Source organism: Protopterus annectens, chromosome 8.part0, assembly GCF_019279795.1.
Source record: "Protopterus annectens isolate FY-2018-M chromosome 8.part0, PAN1.0, whole genome shotgun sequence".
In the NCBI taxonomy this organism is placed as follows: domain Eukaryota; kingdom Metazoa; phylum Chordata; order Ceratodontiformes; family Protopteridae; genus Protopterus; species Protopterus annectens.
The window spans coordinates 1,363,331,151-1,363,349,445 of record NC_056741.1 but is presented as its reverse complement, the minus strand read 5'-3'; the positions used below and the strand labels follow the sequence as shown (position 1 = coordinate 1,363,349,445).

At 40.7% G+C, this 18,295-nt stretch overlaps 1 protein-coding gene across 1 annotated transcript in view; it reads left to right on the top strand.

Annotated features, from left to right (window-relative positions):
* The window catches only part of HYOU1 (hypoxia up-regulated 1), a 1,290,196-nt gene that overhangs the window by 609,609 nt on the left and 662,292 nt on the right, over positions 1-18,295 (top strand). The window contains exon 9 of the mRNA XM_044079444.1: positions 1,392-1,578. Within this exon, the coding sequence (XP_043935379.1) occupies positions 1,392-1,578 (187 nt within the window). The remainder of the gene's footprint in view (positions 1-1,391; positions 1,579-18,295) is intronic.

Sequence of the window (18,295 nt, the reverse complement as noted above, 5' to 3'; positions counted from 1 at the left end):
AATTAAGGAGAAAAGTTTCTTATTCTGGATGTCCACAGACAGCTCGTGTACTATCTGCACAGAACTAAAACCTTCAGAAATTGTGATCAGTTATTAATTTCTTATGAAGGTAATTGAACAAGACAGTTAATGTCAAAGCAAACAATTTCCAAACAGTTGCCCCATGCTATTTCCTTTTCTTCCCACCATTACAATTAATTTTCAGGCAGGTCAGTACTCACTCTGCTGTTTTTTTCAGTGGCTTTTTGGAAAGGAGTGGACACTAGAAGTATTGTAAATGTAGAAACTTGATCCTCAGTACATACCTTCACAAAGTACTACAAGCTAGATTCCTTTTCCAGGTCTAGAGCAGGCTTTGCTAGGACCACTGTTCTGGGGCTCCTGGAACTTCATCCTTCCTCCTCCCAAACTTTCTAAGCTTTGGTAATCCTTACGTATAACATAAGCAGTGACCTAATGATAAACTTAGTACAGTTCTTTAGGTAAATGTGCTGGCGTAATATATGTTCAAATAGATCATTGCTGCAGTAGCCACCCCTCCCCCACCCCCTTATTTTTTGTATGATTTTGCCAGGGTGAGGACATTGATTTTTCTATATGTAGCATTGACCCATTTCTTATATACCTTGCACTGACCTGTTCCGTAGCTCTAACCTCCCTTCAGTTGTCATGAAAGCTCTGAAGGGCTTGTTGCCCAGAACTCTGACTTTTTTTACTTAACTGATCCGGCTATCAGTTGTCTGGGTGCATGGAGGTTCCCCTAAACCATTGGAAGTTGGCCTGACATTAAGTCCTCTGTAGGATTATAACCTACGTAGCTTAGGTTACTGCAGCAGTGATATATTCGAGCTTCTAGCGTTATGGTAAGTTTTCTTACACAACTGTACTTTCCTCAACTCTCACCTCTCCGTTCACTATCTGAGGCACAGTACCAAAACTAGTCTTAGACCACAGTCATGCTATTCACAAACTACACTGAATGCCTTCCTTTTTATTCCTGATTGAATTTCTTTTTCTTCATCCTAACTAAGCTGAAACCTTTTGATGTGCTTACTAGTGCCTTTCCAAATAGCCATGAGATTTTGACTTGGCTGCCAGTATTTCATTCACTGGAAACAGATTCACTTGGCCTTGCCTCATATTTCATTTGGTGTTTTTGTATTCATTTTTATTTGCTTATGAACTGTTTTGTGTGATGGTTTATGTGCTTGGTTATAAGCATCATGTTAAATTTACTTCTTTGCAAAACAGTAGCCTATCTTTGAGTTTTGTGATATATAATCAAGTGCAGCAAATATCACTGACTAGGAGTTTGCTGTAAAAGTGTGACGGTGGACTTCTATTTGTTTGCTTTTTTTTTTTCTAGCAGTTAACTGTTTTTAATCTTGCAGCTTTGATCGAACTCTGGGTGGTTTTGAGATGGATCTGCGGTTGAGAGATCATCTGGCAAAACGTTTCAATGAGCAGAAAAAAACAAAGAAAAATGTGATGGAAAATCCACGGGCTATGGCAAAGTTGCTTAAAGAGGCAAATCGTGTGAAAACAGTACTGAGTGCCAATGCTGACCACATTGCCCAGGTATATCTGACAAAAGTGGTCAAACTAGAAAGACTTGTAATAATTTGACATAAGGACTAGCTAGCCAGTACTACTTTGAAGACTGTACAACCCAGTGATGTTTTGTAGTTTACTTTCATGAGTGAACCTTAATCTGAGCAAAAGGATTACAAATAGGTTAACTGACATTTATCTATTTTTTTACTTGCCACTGTGTCTTTGACAGTATTATACGACAGCTAATTGTTCATGAGGCAACATCTGGTGTAGTAAAGGTGCATTAGTCTACAGAGTCCATGGTGTTCTGATTCTACTTGGAGTAGCAGTGATATCCTTCTTGTAAGCTTTTTGAAAATCCATTGATCAGGCAATGTGGCATTCATGAATGTTATTTCTCAAGTTAGTGACTACTATGCCTTGTTTATAAGGTGTCTGTTCATAAGATCATTGTTGCAAAACTTAAAAAATTATTAGGGAATAATATCAGTCCGGCTTGCTCATCAGGCTGCTCAGGGTATGATATATAAATAATAGGCATCAGCGAGTGCACATCCATCACTTCAAGTGATGTTAGGCTACCCTGCTTTAATTTTCATAGACATTTCTGTTTGAGGACTGGTAAATGGGTCTGAATTTGGGCTCCAGCTAAGTATGAGTACACATGTCGCAGTGAACGTCCTAGAAAAGAAAGAGTCTGGAATTTCTATGTCATATGTCATTTGGGGAAGAGGAATTCATCTATGATGCACATTTTCTCACCTTAGTGGTCACTCTAACCACAAGGATTCCTCTTCCCCAGTCCCTTGTATAACTAGTGTGAGATTTTAACATCTTTAAATCTTTAAATAACTTTGGAAGTTGCAACTGACCTAAGAAGTTGCAACTGACCTAACACAGACGTTTGTTTTCCTCAAAAAGGAGATACTGATGCACAGTGTTTTGGTTCCTGTAGGATTTCTTCTCTGTAAGGCATTTCAAGATTTATGGAAACAAAACACTGAGATTCTCAGCCACTTGTGCACAGACTGTACGTTTCCTTTTTAGTATGTAAGAGAGGGATAGTTCTCATCTGTTCTTTATTAAAGGCTGAATGAGCAGGTATGATTGCAGCTTATTGCTCAAAGGAATGTTTCTTTTTCCCAGAGAGAGGGAAAATATTTCTAATACATAGCAGTAAAGGCCAATAACTGTTTAGCATGTATATCTTATAATTCTGTGTTAAAGATTCAGGCTGCATTGGATAGTATTGTCAGACTTTAAAGAAAACAGATGAAGTTTCTGCATTGACCAGAACTTCTGAAACATTGGGGTTTCAAATTTTCAAATACTTAGATATCATTTATGATTCCTGTTGAAATCAAAATATCCATAGCATTAGTGCTTGGCACTGCTATAGTGAAAGTGCAAAAAGCAAGCATAACTGTGTGTATTATATTTTTAGGTACGTGCATATGTATGCATGCACATACGTATGTAGCAGGTTGTAGGGAAATCTAGTCCCCCACCCACCCCATCCCCGCACAAAAATGTTGCCTTAATTCTTTGCACTTTATTTTTCATAGCTGTGAGACATTCAGATTCAGTAGATCAGAAAAATGAGAATGGGAAAGTATAATTTTTAGATGCTTCTGTTGTAGGTAATCTTTAGACAGAAGTAAAACTGAGCTGTACAAAATTGTTAAATTTGAAGGTGCAAACAAGTGTATAATTCAGATTTTCTACTTTAAATTTCTTGGGAAGCATCCAGTTTTTTAAAGCAAACTACAAAAGTAGCCAAGTAGTGTTCAGCATCTTTTTGCTGCTAAACAGTTCAAGTATGCATCTAAGAGTAGTGTCAATACCGCTTGGATGTTTTATGTTGCAGTTTTAAGATATTTGTAACTAAAGTGCTGCAACGAGTTTTTCTACCCTATCTTACCAAAATTGTGTGTGATTTAATAAAATAAGCGTTGTAAGCCTTCTGTTAGGGACCTGCCCTGATAATTTTGCTATATCCTTTGTTGAACTCATTCAAAGGATAGTGTAAACATGCAACCATAGACTAATCAACCGGACCTTGTGCATGCAGTGTGGTGCATTTGTTAGTTTTTGGACAGACCAGCATGTAATTCCTCCATTGACATCACTGAGGATGATGTTCAGTGACCTTTTAGATGATGATACCCCCAGGATAAATTATATAAATATTGCAAAGGTTTTCATTTTAACATTGCAGCTTTAAAGCAGACATGAATTGGAAGAAAGTGCAGCATAGCACTTGGGGGCACAATATGCTGTGATGGTGCTTAAAGCAAGTGTAAAATTGTGATAGGACACTCAAATGTTTCCAGCTTTCTGTTAACAGCTTTTAAGTAATGCATATCAGGGGGATTTATTTTTGCCACGTTAGCTTATTAAAAGTATATCATACATAGTGACATGTTTTGTGTTGTGAAGGAGAGTTTTCCTGACACATTATTTTTGCCCAAAAGGGGTTTATTCCCTCAGCTAGGTCTGATAACGTACTTAATGTTAAGTTGTCAATCTCGCCTTCATTCTTGCTTGATGGGTTCGGAGCCGATCCTCGGCTCCGACTCGGCACTTGCTTTAGCTCGAGAACTCCTTTTACCAGCTCGAGGCAGCCCCATATCCCATGATGCAAGGCAGTAAGTATCCAGATCTCGTTTGCCACTTCGCTTGGGAGGTCTTCTCTTTACCAGCTCCTGGTAAGTAGTTCACATTTGTGATATTTCAAGCCCCTTTTAGTTTAAAACTAATTTTTTGATAGTTTAAATTTATTTCTACCTTTCTGACAGAAATCCTGTCTCTCTTAATTTTTGTTAGTCAATTTTCCTATCCCATCCCCCTGTTAGGGTGTGTGTGTTGGTGTTTTATAAAATACCTCTTGGTATTTTGTTTAATTTAATTTTGACTGGTGTGTCTGTGTGTGTTGTGCACCATGTCTAAGGAGAGGGTTTCAGGTTTTAAGAAGTGTGACTCGTGCTGTCAGAAGATGTTTCTGACAGGCGGTCACACTTCTGCCTGTATTGTTTGGGCCCTCTTCACCTGCAGGACTCCTGTGCTATTTGTCACTCCTTCAGCCAGAGAGTCCTGCAGGGTTGATTCTCAGGGGTCTTGCGGAGGGCTCTCCGGCTAAGTCGGCTCCACAAAATCAACTAAAACTGCCAAGGCCCAGGCTTCTGTTTCTAAGCCTGCGGCCTCGGCTCCGACTCATTGAGTCGAGATCGGCTCCGGCTGGAGCCGATTCTGAATCCACAAAGCTTTCGGCGCCGATGGCTATCGGTGCCGAATTTTGACCCGCCGATGTCGGCTCGATCGGCTCCGACACCCATGTGGCACAGGCATCGGTGTCGGCTCCGATCGGCTCCGACACCGTTACTTTGTAGCTGTATCGGCTCCGGCTGGAGCCGATACATCGAGCGTTCTGTCGGCTCCGAAGTCGGTGCCGACAGGATCTGTAGTATCGGCTCCGATGGCCCATTCAGGAAGAGGTCGAGGTCTCCTTCCTTGGAGCCGATACTTTCGGCTCGCCCTCTTCTATCGGACGGAGCCATCGGAGCCGATCTTCAAGGTCATCCAGGTTGTCAGACCATGACCTAGAGAGAGTGGTCAGTAGATTACTCAAGTCACAGGTACTGGCCCAAATGCTACACAGTCCGTCTCAGCAGGCGACTGTTGGTCCACCCGTTACAGTTCCTCCTTCAACTCTACCCCAGAGCTTGGGTTGGAGTCTTCGGGCATGGTTACTGCTACGGCTGGAGGACGGATACCCCCTTCTGTTCCTTCGGCCCCTACTCTTATCTCCTCTTCCTTAGAGGGATTCGTGGTCGGGCTTCCATGGTCTCCTCCGAGGGGGTGAGTGGCATGGACCCTTGTCCGAGCCCGCTCTTCCCTTGGAGCCTCGGCCTGGTGAGCTCGGCTCCGACATCTGCCTCGGAGACTTCCCTTCGGTGGTTCCTGGAGTTCCTAGCTCTTCGGGCGGGTTCTCTCGGACCTGCCTGGGAGGGGAGCATGAGGTGATGAAGAGTGTACTGGCCACTGGTATCAGTCAGCAGTCTCTTCCGTAGCTACTCCCTCTATGGTACCTGTTGACATCTCTGCCACTTCTCTTGCTACAGGACCCAGAGATCCTCCGCCTCAGGTTTCCCCATTGGGAATTTCCCCTCTTCCAAGGATTCTCCTGATGTTTGGAGATCCTCCTAGGAAGAGGACTTGTAAGAGGAAGCATGTAGACTCCCGAGTCTGTCACTTGGATACTGACTTTGATGAGTCAGAGGGATCCCTAGATCCCCTCTGAGGATGTCTCCTTTTCAGACATCCTAGAACTTCTCAAACAGAGGGAAACTGGCCCACCAACAATCCCTCTGAGGATGAGTCAGTATACCTAGAGGCGTTTGGATCTCGGCCCTCCACCTCCTGGGTGTCTCCACCCCCTTATGCAGGTTATTGCACGAAGGCGTGGACAGCTCCTGACTCTGTAGAGCCAGTCCCTAGGAGGCCTTCTAAATTTATCACTGCCCCTAGTGACAAACAATTCCTAACCAAGGGTGTCCCGCTGATGCCATGGTGGTGGCTGCGGCCACCAAAAGGAACTTGCAGATCCTTCCGTGCCGTCCATCCTCCTAATAAGGACTCTAGGACCATGGATAGATGCAAGCGGATGTTTTCCTCAGCGACCTTTGCTATGCGTTAGCTGAATTATCTTTGTCACTTCACCAGACTCCAGAGATATCCTGAAGGAGCTGGGAGAAGTAGTTCAGGATCCTACAGCTGCAGGGGCTCAAGAAAAGATTGCTTCGCAGCTAGGAACCCTCAATTCCATTGCTAACTCCTCCATGCGGCTAATATCTTATGCTGCGGATGGAGCGAGTAGAGCCGCAGGCACAGGTGTGGCTCTTAGACGCCAAGCCTGGATGCGGCTATGTGATTTTATGGATCCCTTTAAGGCGTCCTTCACAAATTCTCCCTTTGATGGGTCAGGTTTGTTTGGCCCTCAGGTGAAGGAGACCTTGACCAGGTGTGAGCAGGGCGGCAAGACTCTTTCTGGTGGTGGAGCCCGTTTTCCACCCCTTCTAGGCCTTATCCCAAAGGACAGAAGGATGGGAAGATGTGGTTCCGTAAATCCCAAGGAGTCACGCCGATTCACGTGGTCAGTTTACCCCTAGAGGCAGAGGGGTAACAACAACAGACGCTCTAGAGGCAGAGGGGTCGAAGAACCAGGGAAACAGAGCCTCTCTCTGATAAGCCCTTTCAGCATCCCTGAGGTGTTGCCCGGCTGTCCCTCCTTGGAGGCAGTCGGGGAAGATTATCACTGTACCCAGAAGCCTGGCATTCCCTCACTCAAGACAGATGGGTACAGTCGATCATATCCAAGGGTTACATAATTCCTTTCGAGGAAAGTCCCTTCCTCAAGTTCCCTTCCAGATGTACCACCGGTCTAAGGGACATTGCAGAGTTAGAAATCAAAACTACTGCAAAAGAGCCATTCAGCCAGTTACAATAGACCATTCAGAGCCGGAATCTACTCAAGGTTCTTTTTGGTCCCCAAAAGGCGGAGACTGGAGACCAATATTGGATCTCAGCAGACTCAACAAGTCTGTCAGGAAGACAAGATTCGAATGGTCACTCTTCAGTCAATTCTGCCCTTCTTACAGAAGGACAACTGGATGTGCTCAATAGATCTTCAGGATTACTATCACATCAAAATTCACAGGCGCTCCAGGAGATTTCTCCGCTTTCGGCTGGGGTCAGTCATTTCCAGTTCAGAGCCCTGCCCTTTGGTCTCACTACAGCCCCAGAGTGTTCACCAAATGCATGGCAGTGGTCACGGCTCACCTGAGGCGTCTAGGATTCCAGGTGTTTCATTATCTCGACGACTGGCTCCTGTCAGCCACCACCAGGCATCAGCTTATACAAGCCAGGGATTACACAATAGACCTTTGTTCTCATTTGGGCATCTCAGTCAACTTGAAAAGTCATCCTTATCGCCCTGCCAGTCTATTACCTTCATAGGCAAACTTAAACACTGTTCGGATGTCAGCTACCCTTACAGAACAAAGAGTTTCAGACATTCAGACTCATGTCAGGATCATTCTGGCCAGCAAGAAAGTACAGGCCAGAATGGTTCTAAAGGTATTAGGTCTCATGGCTGCGGCCATTACTCTTCTTCCCCTGGCTCGATTCTACATGCGCCTCCTTCAGTGGATGCTGTTCACACAGTGGTCATACCAGCAACTCCCAATGGTCACCAGATTCTGGTGACACAAACATGCAAAGAACATCTTGCTTGGTGGATCACATCGTCTCAGGTTCACCAAGGCAGGTGCTTTGTACCTCCGTCCCCGATAGCCACTGTCACCACGGATGCCTCCCTGATCGGGTGGGGGGGTCATTATCAGGGCAGGATGGTTCATGGGACGTGGCAACGTTGAGTACCACCTGCACATAAATGTCCTGGAGATGAGAGCAGTGCTTTTAACGTTGCAAGCCCTCAGCGACTTTCTTCCCGTAGGGACAATTGCAGTCCACACAGACAACATGTCTGTAGTGTGGTATATCAACAAACAGGGCGGAACCAAGTCCTACCCTTTGTGTCGAGCGCTCAGACTTTGGCAATGGGCGATCTCCTCTCATCGGTTTCTGGTAGCAACGCATATCCCTGGGAAAACCAACATTATAGCGGACAGATTGAGCAGAGCTATTCTCATGCCTCACGAGTGGTCTCTCAAACAATCCGAAGGAAGAGATTTTTCTGGAATGGGGTCGTCCATGTTGCGATCTTTTGCTACTCCCCAAAACAGCAAATGTCCAGACTTCTTCAGCCTCTTCCTCTATCAGGCCATCCCCCAGAGACGCTCTGACCCAGGATTGGCCCCAGGGACTTCTTTATGCCTTCCTCCATTTCCTCTGATCCCTCAGGTGATCCAGAAAGCTACCGTTTTGAGAGCCAAATTGATTCTCATTGCCCCTTACTGGCCTCGACAAGTTTGGTTCCGTTCCTCCATCATCACCTTTTGGTGCAGCCGTGGCATCTGGACCCAGTGCCAGATCTACTGATTCACCAATCCGGTCAGCTGCACCGGTCAATCCCTTCTCTCAACCTCACAGCATGGTTGCTCCACTTCCTTCCTTAGCCAGGCTTCCTTTGATCTCTAACCCAGTTAGAGATATCATTGTAGCTTCACTAAAATCCTCTACCAGGAGGATTTACACAAGCAAATGGAAACGTTTCTCTTATTGGGCTAAGGCCCAAAATATTGATCCTTTACTGCCCCTGTTCAGGCAGTTCTGGACTTCTTATCAGAGATTTTTCATGCAGGCTCCTCTTCTTCCACAGTCAGAGTTCAGTTGGCTGCTATTTCTAATTTTCATGTCGGAATAGCAGATCATAATATTATGTCCCATAGGCTCTGCAGGGCCTTTTGAAAGGAATTTTCCTACTAAAGCCTCCAATCAGGAATCCTCCTCCTCAGTGGGATCTAAATTTAGTGCTGACATCCTTGATTCTTCCCCTTTGAGCCAGCTGTTTCTTGTTCCCTAAAATATCTTTCTTGGAAAACGTTATTTCTAGTGGCTATTACATCTGCCAGGAGGGTGTCTGAACTTCATGCTCTTTCGGTTCGACCCCCCTATTTGATTTTTCACAAAGACAGAGTATCTTTGAGAACTAATCCATCCTTTTTACCTAAGGTCGCCGAAAAACAATCTGAATCAATCCATTGATCTCCTGTATTTTTCCTAACTATTCAGATAGAGCTGAACAAAAGCTACATTATCTTGGCGTCCACCGTCAGCTTAGATATTATTTGGACAGAACAAAAGAATTTAGAAAATCTGATCAACTTTTTGTTTCCTATGCGGATAATAAAAGGCCTTCCTGTTTCTAAAGTGACTTTGTCCAGATGGCTTTCTTCGGTCATCACTGAAATTTATCGATCAGGGGAAAACAGCTGTGCTCAAAACCTAAAGCACATTCAACTAGGAGTTTAGCTACTTCTACAGCCTTTCAAGCTAGACTGCCTTTGGACACTATCTGTGCAGGCGCCACTTGGGCCACTCCTCACACTTTTGTTTCCCATTACAAATTGGACTTGGCCTCCAGGGACACAGCCAGTTTTGGCTCTACAGTCCTCAAGAGTTTGTTCCATTGGGCCACCCAGGGTAGAGGTGCTAGAGATGCGGTCCCATCAAGCAAGTATGAAGGCGAGATTGACAACTTAACATTATGTACCTACCATAGCGTTCCATGTTAGTTGTCTTCTCTCGCCTTCTTTCTTGACCTTCCCCTGGCCTGGACAGACCTTGTATAAGAAACTATTATGCTAAAGACCATTTAGACCTGGTCCTTTTTCCATCTGTAAGTTTCTTCTTCCTTTGGGAAGTATTTTATGCTTGGTGTTATTGCCCTTTGTCAACAAACGAGATCTGGGTACTTACTGCCTTGCATCATGGGATATGGGGCTGCCTCGAGCTGGTAAAAGGAGTTCTCGAGCTAAAGCAAGTGCCGAGTCGGAGCCGAGGATCGGCTCCGAACCCATCAAGCAAGAAAGAAGGCGAGAGAAGACAACTAACATGGAACGTTATGGTAGGTACATAACTTCTTATTTTGTTACGTTGAGAACTGCCTTTTGGACATGCATCTGATGATTGAAGTTCTGTTTTTCAGAAACTTTAGCACTGAATATTTGGAGTAGAATTTTGCTGTACTGTACATTGACTTCACTGATTCATTTTATTGTCTTTAGTAGTAATATAAAGCACAGGAAGATCATATTCATTTCTTCAAACCAGCATTATTGTATAGTGGTGTAAGCACTGGCATTGCACTTGTACAGGTAACTAATAACCTGTGGACCCATAAAAGGTATCTTTGACTTTAAAGTGCTTTGATTCTGCCTGTAAGTTGTTATGCACTATTCTGTGCCTTGTAGTTGAATATTTTCAGTTGGCTAAATGGTAGTGAAAAGTCTCATTTACTTATAACAATTTGCTTAAGGTAGAATATTTTTTCTGAAGTGGTTTTCTGGCAGGCATTTGTGTGGCTGGTTGCATCAGCACAGTGATATGTAGACAATTTTACATGTATGCATTAGTACTGATGGTCTTTCGCTACTGATAGTCATTTGAAATACAGGTGGTACCTCACAATTCAACCATAATCCATTCCGGAACAGCGGTTGAATTGCGAGATGCCATTTCCCATACAAATGTATGGAAAAGGGTTTAATTTGTTGTGGCCAAACAAAATTAAAAATACACTGAAAAAATTTTTTAAAAAATGTAGCTCACCATGATTTGAAGTGTAGAACATCTCTTAAATGGAGGCGAGGATGTGGAGGAGGGATGGAAGAGGGGATGTAGGACTACTGTACATGCCTAAAATATGGCTGACATGTTGCATACAAATTTATTTGGCAGGTCCATCTAAGAATGCAGGCTAACATTTTCCCTGTCCAGCTAAAATGCATGCTTATTACATCATTGTGTGATAGCAGTTATGAAATAAATATCTAGTCTCTGATTACAATTAGTGTTTTATTTCGTTCGCTTTAATGTGATGTAAGATGTTTTTAAGTTATAATTTCTAACAGTTTCCTGTCCAACCCCCCCCAAAAGGAATAATATAGCAATAACCCATGCCTGGGTGTGGGTAATGCTGGATTTACCCACGGTTGGTGTGGTTTGGTCCCGGTAAGCCTTAGAGACCAAAACAAAGCCAACCGTGGGTAAATCCAGCATTACCCACACCCAGAAGTGGTTATTGTTATATTAATGACATTATTTAAGAAAGAAATAATTACTTTTCTTAAATAATGGCATTGTATAATGCTCTTTACTGCCCTTCCGCTGTCTGGTATTCTGCAGTTCTGATGTACTGCGATGCCTGCGCAGTACATCAGAGTTGTGGGCAAAAGCAACGGAGAACGCAAGATCTCCGTTGCTTTTATTGTTTTGCTATGTTAAATGGGTTTAACATAGCGAGACAGCTTTAAAATAAGCAACAGAGATCTCCGTTGCTTATTGTAAAGCTGTCTCGCTATGTTAAACCCATTTAACATAGCGAAAGTAAAAGCGGAGATCTTGCGATCTCCGTTGCTTTTTTTTTAAAAAAACTGTCTCGCTATGTTAAATGGGTTTAACATAGTGAGACAGCTTTAAAATAAGCAACGGATATCTCCATTGCTTATTTTAAAGCTGTCTCGCTATGTTAAACCCATTTAATATAGTGAGACAGCTTTAAATAAAAAAAGCAACGGAGATCGCAAGATCTCCGTTGCTTTTTACACACTGTCGCTATGTTAAAGGAGTTTAACATAGTGAGACAGCTTTAAAAAAATCAATGGAGATCTCCGTTGCTTTTTTTAAACCTGTGTCGCTATGTTAAACTCTTTTAACATAGCAGCGAGACAGTGTTTTATACTAACGGAAAAAGTCCGGGCGACCGGACCTTTTTCCGTTAGTATATTGAGGGATTTACAACGGGCACGCTGGTTGGGCTGGCCAATCAGCGTGCACGTTTTAGGGGAGGAATTGTATAATATACAATACAGTGTGTACTGGTGTCTGTTTTTTTAATCCCTCTCCAGGACTTTGCTCACTGGCTCCCCTACTTGGCTCATTCATTCAGGTGAGTCGATGTCATACACTTGTGCCCATTCTCTCTGCCCAGCCCCACCAGTGTCCATGCCAAAAACTGAACATGAGTCACCATATTTACACTATTTACAGAGTCCATTTAGTCTTTAGTTGTTGCAAGTGGAGTCTTTTTCACCCTGTCCTGCCTGTTCCCTCTGCTTTTTGGCAGGTGTAGGTGAAAAAAAATTGTTCAGTGTGACTTGTTTCTCTCTCTTTTTCTGGATGGTCTTGAAGTGGTGCATGATTGTGTTGTTAAGCAAGTCAGTCATTCTGTTGACATCACCTATGTTGGGGTGCCACTCCAAGACTGTAGCCTGCACCTTCTCCCAGTTGGATACAAGTTCTCTAACACAAGCTGTTGACATAGGTCCTTTTTCCCTGGCATCTTTATCTTCAGAAGAAATTTCCTTTTCTTTGAGCTGCTCATTGCAAAGTGATGTAAGTTCCTCCATTGTGAGCTTGTTGTCATGGTCTTGTAGCATTTCCTCCACATCTGCCTCATCCACCTGTCCAGGTTCTATGCTGTGGAAATTGTTTTGCAGTACTTCAGCTACTTTATCCACAGTTTCATCCTGGGAAGAGGAAGGAAACAGTTTCCTCCAGGCTGCACAAAGGGCTTTCTGTGGCGTTCCATCCCAGGCACTTTTGATGAATGATATAGCATGAAGAATGTTCAACTCAGTCTTCCAGAATTCTTTAAGTGTTTTAGCTGAAGAATGGGTCATATTGAATAGTTTTGAGAAGAGTGCTTTTGTGTAGAGGTTCTCGAAGCAGGCATTGACTTGCTGATCCATAGGTTAAATGAGAGAAGTTGTGTTTGGAGGCAGGAACTGAACCTTGATGAAATCATAGTCTATCTGAAGAATTTCCTGTAACTTTCATGGGTGGGCAGAGGTGTAGTCCAGAAACAGAAGAGCTTTCACTGGCAAATTGTTCAGTGTCAGGCACTTCCTGACACTTCAAGCAAGCTCTTTGAAAATCCAATCCTTGAAGACTGACTGGTCTACCCAAGCTTTGATGTTTGGTTTCCACATTATAAGTAGTTCTGATGTTATAATCTTTTTTCTTAAGTATCTTAGGTTTTCTGAGTGATCCACCAGCAGCGGCTCCAGCTTGAAGTCTCCACTGGTGTTTGCTGCCAACAGGAGTGTGAGCCTATCTTTCATGAGCTTGTGACCTGGAATCCTACCTTCTTCTTGGGTTATGCAAGTCCTACTTGGCAATCTCTTTCAGTAAAGCCCTGTTTCATTGCAGTTAAAAATCTGTTCTGGCAGATAATATTTCTCTCCGTCAATTCTTCACATTCCTTGACAAATTTCTGCGTGCCTTCTTTGTCAGCACTAGCTGCCTCTTCTTGTCTCGGAACACTTTTTTTTAAATCTGTGGAACCATCCCCCACTTGCTTTAAATTCCTTTGTTTGCTGTGAGCTACTTCCTGGGGTTTTTTTCATAGGTCTTCAAAGATGAGCTTATCTTTATCACAGATCATGGTCTGAGTTATTGGATCTCCCTTCATCTACCTCTCCTGGATCCAGACAAGAAGCATCTTCTCCATATTTTCCTGAATTGTTTTTCTTTGTCCAAAACCTCTATTGCTTTTGACACCTTAAGCACCCATGATGCTGTCTGTTTTTCCAAAATGTTGAGACAGTAGACCTAGACATGCCATACTGTTACACTATTCGTCCTGTTTTACCTTCTGTCTCAATTTTACCTATGATTTCTTCTTTGCAATGCTCAGCCAGTTATTTTTCCTGCCAGTATCACTCTTCTTTCCACTTTTCTTTGGCCCCATGTCTTCACTTCTTCGCAACACTTAAAAGAAACAACTGCATCACATAAACAACACAACACAATCCATGTGAATTAAGTAAATAGAGCTCACAGACAAAGGTCGGTATATCAAGTGCAAACAAAAACTAAAATAAATTTCCGACCTCTACGGACAAGCAAAATAAACACTTAAATTGGGTAAAATGAAATGAAACAAACGCACTGTACAAGGTAAGTCCTTTCACTGCTTCAAGCAGCTTCATCAGACCATTTTAAACCAATTAAAACATCCATATTATAAAAAAACAAATCAACCAATCACATAACCGAAATTAGGACACATATCTGTAGACACACCCCTTAACGTAATACAAGCTCTTAAAACCATAAAACCTACAGTGGATATAAAAAATTTACACACCCCTGTTAAAATGCCAGGTTTTTGTGATATAAAAAATGAGACTATAATCATTTCAAAACATTTCCCACCTTTAATGTGACCTATAAACTGTACAATTCAATTGAAAAACGAACATCTATTAGGAGGAAAAAAATATAAAAAAATAAAAAAAATGTACAATGAACACCCTTAAACTAATACTTTGTTGTTTGTGCACACTCTTAGACTAATACTTTGTTGAAGCACCTTTTGATTCAATTACAACATTCAGGCTTCTTGGGTAGGAGTCTATCAGCATAGCACATCTTGATTTGGCAATATTTGCCCACTCTTCCATGCAAAAGTGCTCCAGATCTGTCAGATTGCGAGGGCATGTCTTGTGCACAGCCCTTTTCAGGTCACCCCCATAGATTTTCTGTTGGATTTAGGTCTGGACTCTGGCTGGGCCATTCCAAAACTAATTGTTGCTGGTGAAGCCATTCTTTTGTTGTTTGGGATGTATGCTTGGGGTCATTGTTGTGCTGAAAGGTGAAATTCAACTTCATCTTCAGCTTTCTAGCAGATGCCTGAAGGTTTTCGACCAAAAATGACTGGTATTTGGAACTGTTCATAATTCCCTCCACCTTGACTAAAGCCCCAGTTCCAGCTGAAGAAAAGCAACCCCAAAGCATGATACTGCCACCACCATGCTTCACCGTGGGGATGGTGTTCTTTTGGTGATGCAAAGTGTTGTTTTTGCACCAAATGTACCTTTTGTAATTGTGGCCTAAAAGTTCAAACTTGGTCTCATCAGACCAGAATACATTTTCCCACATGCTTTTGGGAGACTTTATGTATTGTTTTGAAAATTTTAGCTGGGCCTGGATGTTTTTCTATGTAAGAAAGGGCTTCTGTCTTGCAACCATACCTCTTAGTCCAGGCATATGGAGAATATGGGAGATTGTTGTCACATGTAGTACACAACCAGTACTTACCGGAAATTCCTGCAGCTCCTTCAGTGTTGCTGTAGGTCTCTTGGCAGCCTCCCTGACCAGTTTGTCTTGTCTTTTCATCAGTTTTGGAGGGACGTCCAATTTTTTGCAACATCACTGTTGTCCCATATTTTCTCCACTTTTTGATGATTGTTTTCACTGTGTTCCATGGTATATACAATGCTGTGGAAACTTTTTTGTACCCTTCTCCTGACCGATACCTTTTAACAGTGAGATCCCTTTGATGCTTTGTAAGCTCTCTGCAAACCATGGCTTTTGCTGTAGCAGGCAACTGAGTAAATGTCAGGAAAATCCTACTGAGACAGCTGAACTTTATTTGAGGTTAATTGGAGTTTCTTTAATTGATGGCAGGTGTGTATCCAAGAAGACTGAATGTTGTAATTAAATCAAAGGTGCTTCAGCAAAGTATTTAAGGGTGTGCACACACAACAAAGTATTAGTTTGAGGCTGTGCACACTTATGCAACCAGCATATTGTATGTTTTTTATTTTTTTTTCCCCATAACAGATTTGTTTGTTTTTCAATTGAATTATACAAGTTATAGGTCACATTAAAGGTGGGAAAAGTTTTGAAATAATTTATTGTGGTCTCTTTTTTTTATATCAGAAAAACCTGGTATTTTAACAGGGGTGTGTAAACTTTTTATATCCACTTTATATTGAAGGCATGAACTGTATTTTTTTGGGAAAAGGCCATTTTTGGGGGGGGGAAAAAGGGGTTCTTTTTGGAAAAAAAAAACCCCCTTTTTTTTTTTAAGCGGGTTTTTTTTTAAAAAATTTTTTTTCCCCAAAGGGACCCCCTTTTCCCTAAAAAAAAAAAAACCCCCCAAACCCTTGGGGGGGGGGTTTTTTTTTTAAAAATTTTTTTGTTTTTTTTTAAAATTTTTTCAAAAGAAAAAAATTTTTTTAAAATTTTTTCCCAATTTTTTTAAAATTTTCCCCTTTTTTTTTTGGGGAAAAGGGTTTTTTTCCCCCCCCCTTTTTTAAAAAGGGGGAAAAAGGGGAATTTTTTTTAAAAAAACCCGGGGCCCCCAAATTGGGGAAAATTTTCCCTTGGGCCCGGGGCCCCCAATTTTCCCCCCACCTTTTAAAAGGGCCCAGTTTTAAAAAATTTTTTTTTTTTTTAAAAATTTTTTTCCCCCAAAGGGTTTTAAATTTTTTTTTAACCCCCTTTTTTTAAAAAATTAAATTTTTTTTTTAAACCCCAAAATTTTTTTAAGCGGGCCAAAAAAAGGGAAAAAAATTTTAATTTTTTTTTTTTTTTTTTGGGGAAAAACCCCCAAAAAAAATTTTTTTAAAAAAAAGGGGGGAAAAATTTTTTTAAAAAAAAAAAAAGGGGGCCCCCCAAAAAATTTTTTTTTTTTTAAAAAAATTTTTTGGTTTTTTTTTCCCCCCAAAAAAATTTTAAAAAATTTTTTTTTCCCCTTTTTTAAAAAAATTTTTAAAAGGGGGGTTTTTTTTTTTTTTAAAAAAAACCCCAATTTTTTTTTCTTTTTTAAAAAAAAAAAACCCCACCCAAAAAAAATTAAAAAAAAAAATTTTTTTTAAAAAAAAAACCCCCCTTTTTTCCCAAACCAATTTTTTGTTTCCTTTTTTTAAAATTTTTTGGGGGGGGAAAAAAAAAAATTTTTTTTTAAAAAAAAATTTTTGGGCAAAAGGGAAAAATTTTTCCCAAAAAAATTTTTAAAAGAAAAAAAAAAGGGGGGTTAAAAAGGGCTTTTTTTTTAAAAAAATTTTAAAAACCCCTTTTTTTTCCCTTCCCCAATTTTTTAAAACCCCCTTTCCCCTCCTTTTTTAAAAAGGGGAATTTGGTTTTTTTTTAAAAAAAAATTTTTTTTTTTGTTTTTTTTTTTAAAAATAAAGGGGGGTTGGTTCCCCAAAAATTTTTTTGGGAAAAAAATTTTTTTTGGAAAGGGCGGGTAAAATTTTGGCCCCCCGGGGGGGTTTTTTTTTTGGGAAAAACGGTTTGGGGTTTAAAAAAAAGGGGGGTTTTTTTAAAAAAAATTTTTTGGGGAAAAGGGGGAAAAAAATTTTTTTTCCCCGGGTTTTGCCCTAAAAAAAAAAATTTTTGGGAAATTTAATTTTTTTTAAAAAAAAAAAAAAAAGGGGGCAAAAAAAGGGGAAAATTTAAAAAGGCGGGGGCAAAAAAAAAAGGGTTTTAAAAAAAAATTTTTTTTTTTTTTTTGGGAAAAATTTTTTTTTTAAAAAAATTTTTTTTTTTTCCCCAAAAACCCAAAGGAAAAATTTTTTTTTAAAAATTTTTAAAATTTTTCCCCCCTTTTTTTTTAAAGGAAATTTTTTTTGGGGGTTTTTTTTTTTTTGGGGGGAAAGGGGGGAAAAAGGGGGGGAAAATTTTTTTTAAAAAAACCTTTTTTAAAAAAATTTTTCCCCCAAAAATTTTTGACCCTTTTTTTTGGTTTTAAAAAAAATTGGGGTTTGAAAATTTTTTTTTTTCCCCCAAACCCAAAATTTTTGGGGGCCCCTTTAAAAGGCCCCCCTTTTTTTTAAAACCCGGGGTTTTTTAAAAAACCCCAAAAAAAATTTTGGGGGGAAAAACCGGAATTTTTTTTTTTAAAAAAAAAAAAAAAAAAGGGGGGGAAAAAAAAACCCCCTTTTTAAAAAAGGGTTGTTAAAAAAAAATTTTTCCCATCAAAAAAAAAAAGGGGATTTTTTTTCCCCCCCAAAAAAAAAATTTTTTAAAAAATTTGGGGGGGAAAAAGGGGGGGGGGAAAAAACTTCTCTAAGAAACCTATATTTCTGTCCCAACATGTCCTATTTATGTCACAAACAAAAACGATTTTTAAATTTTTTTTTTGTGTTTTTTTTTTAAAAAAAAAATTTTTTTAGGGAAATTTTAAAAAAATTGGGGAAAAATTTAAAGGGGGAAAAAAGGGGGCCTTTTTTCGGTTTTTTTTTTCTTTTCCTTTTTTAAAGGCCTA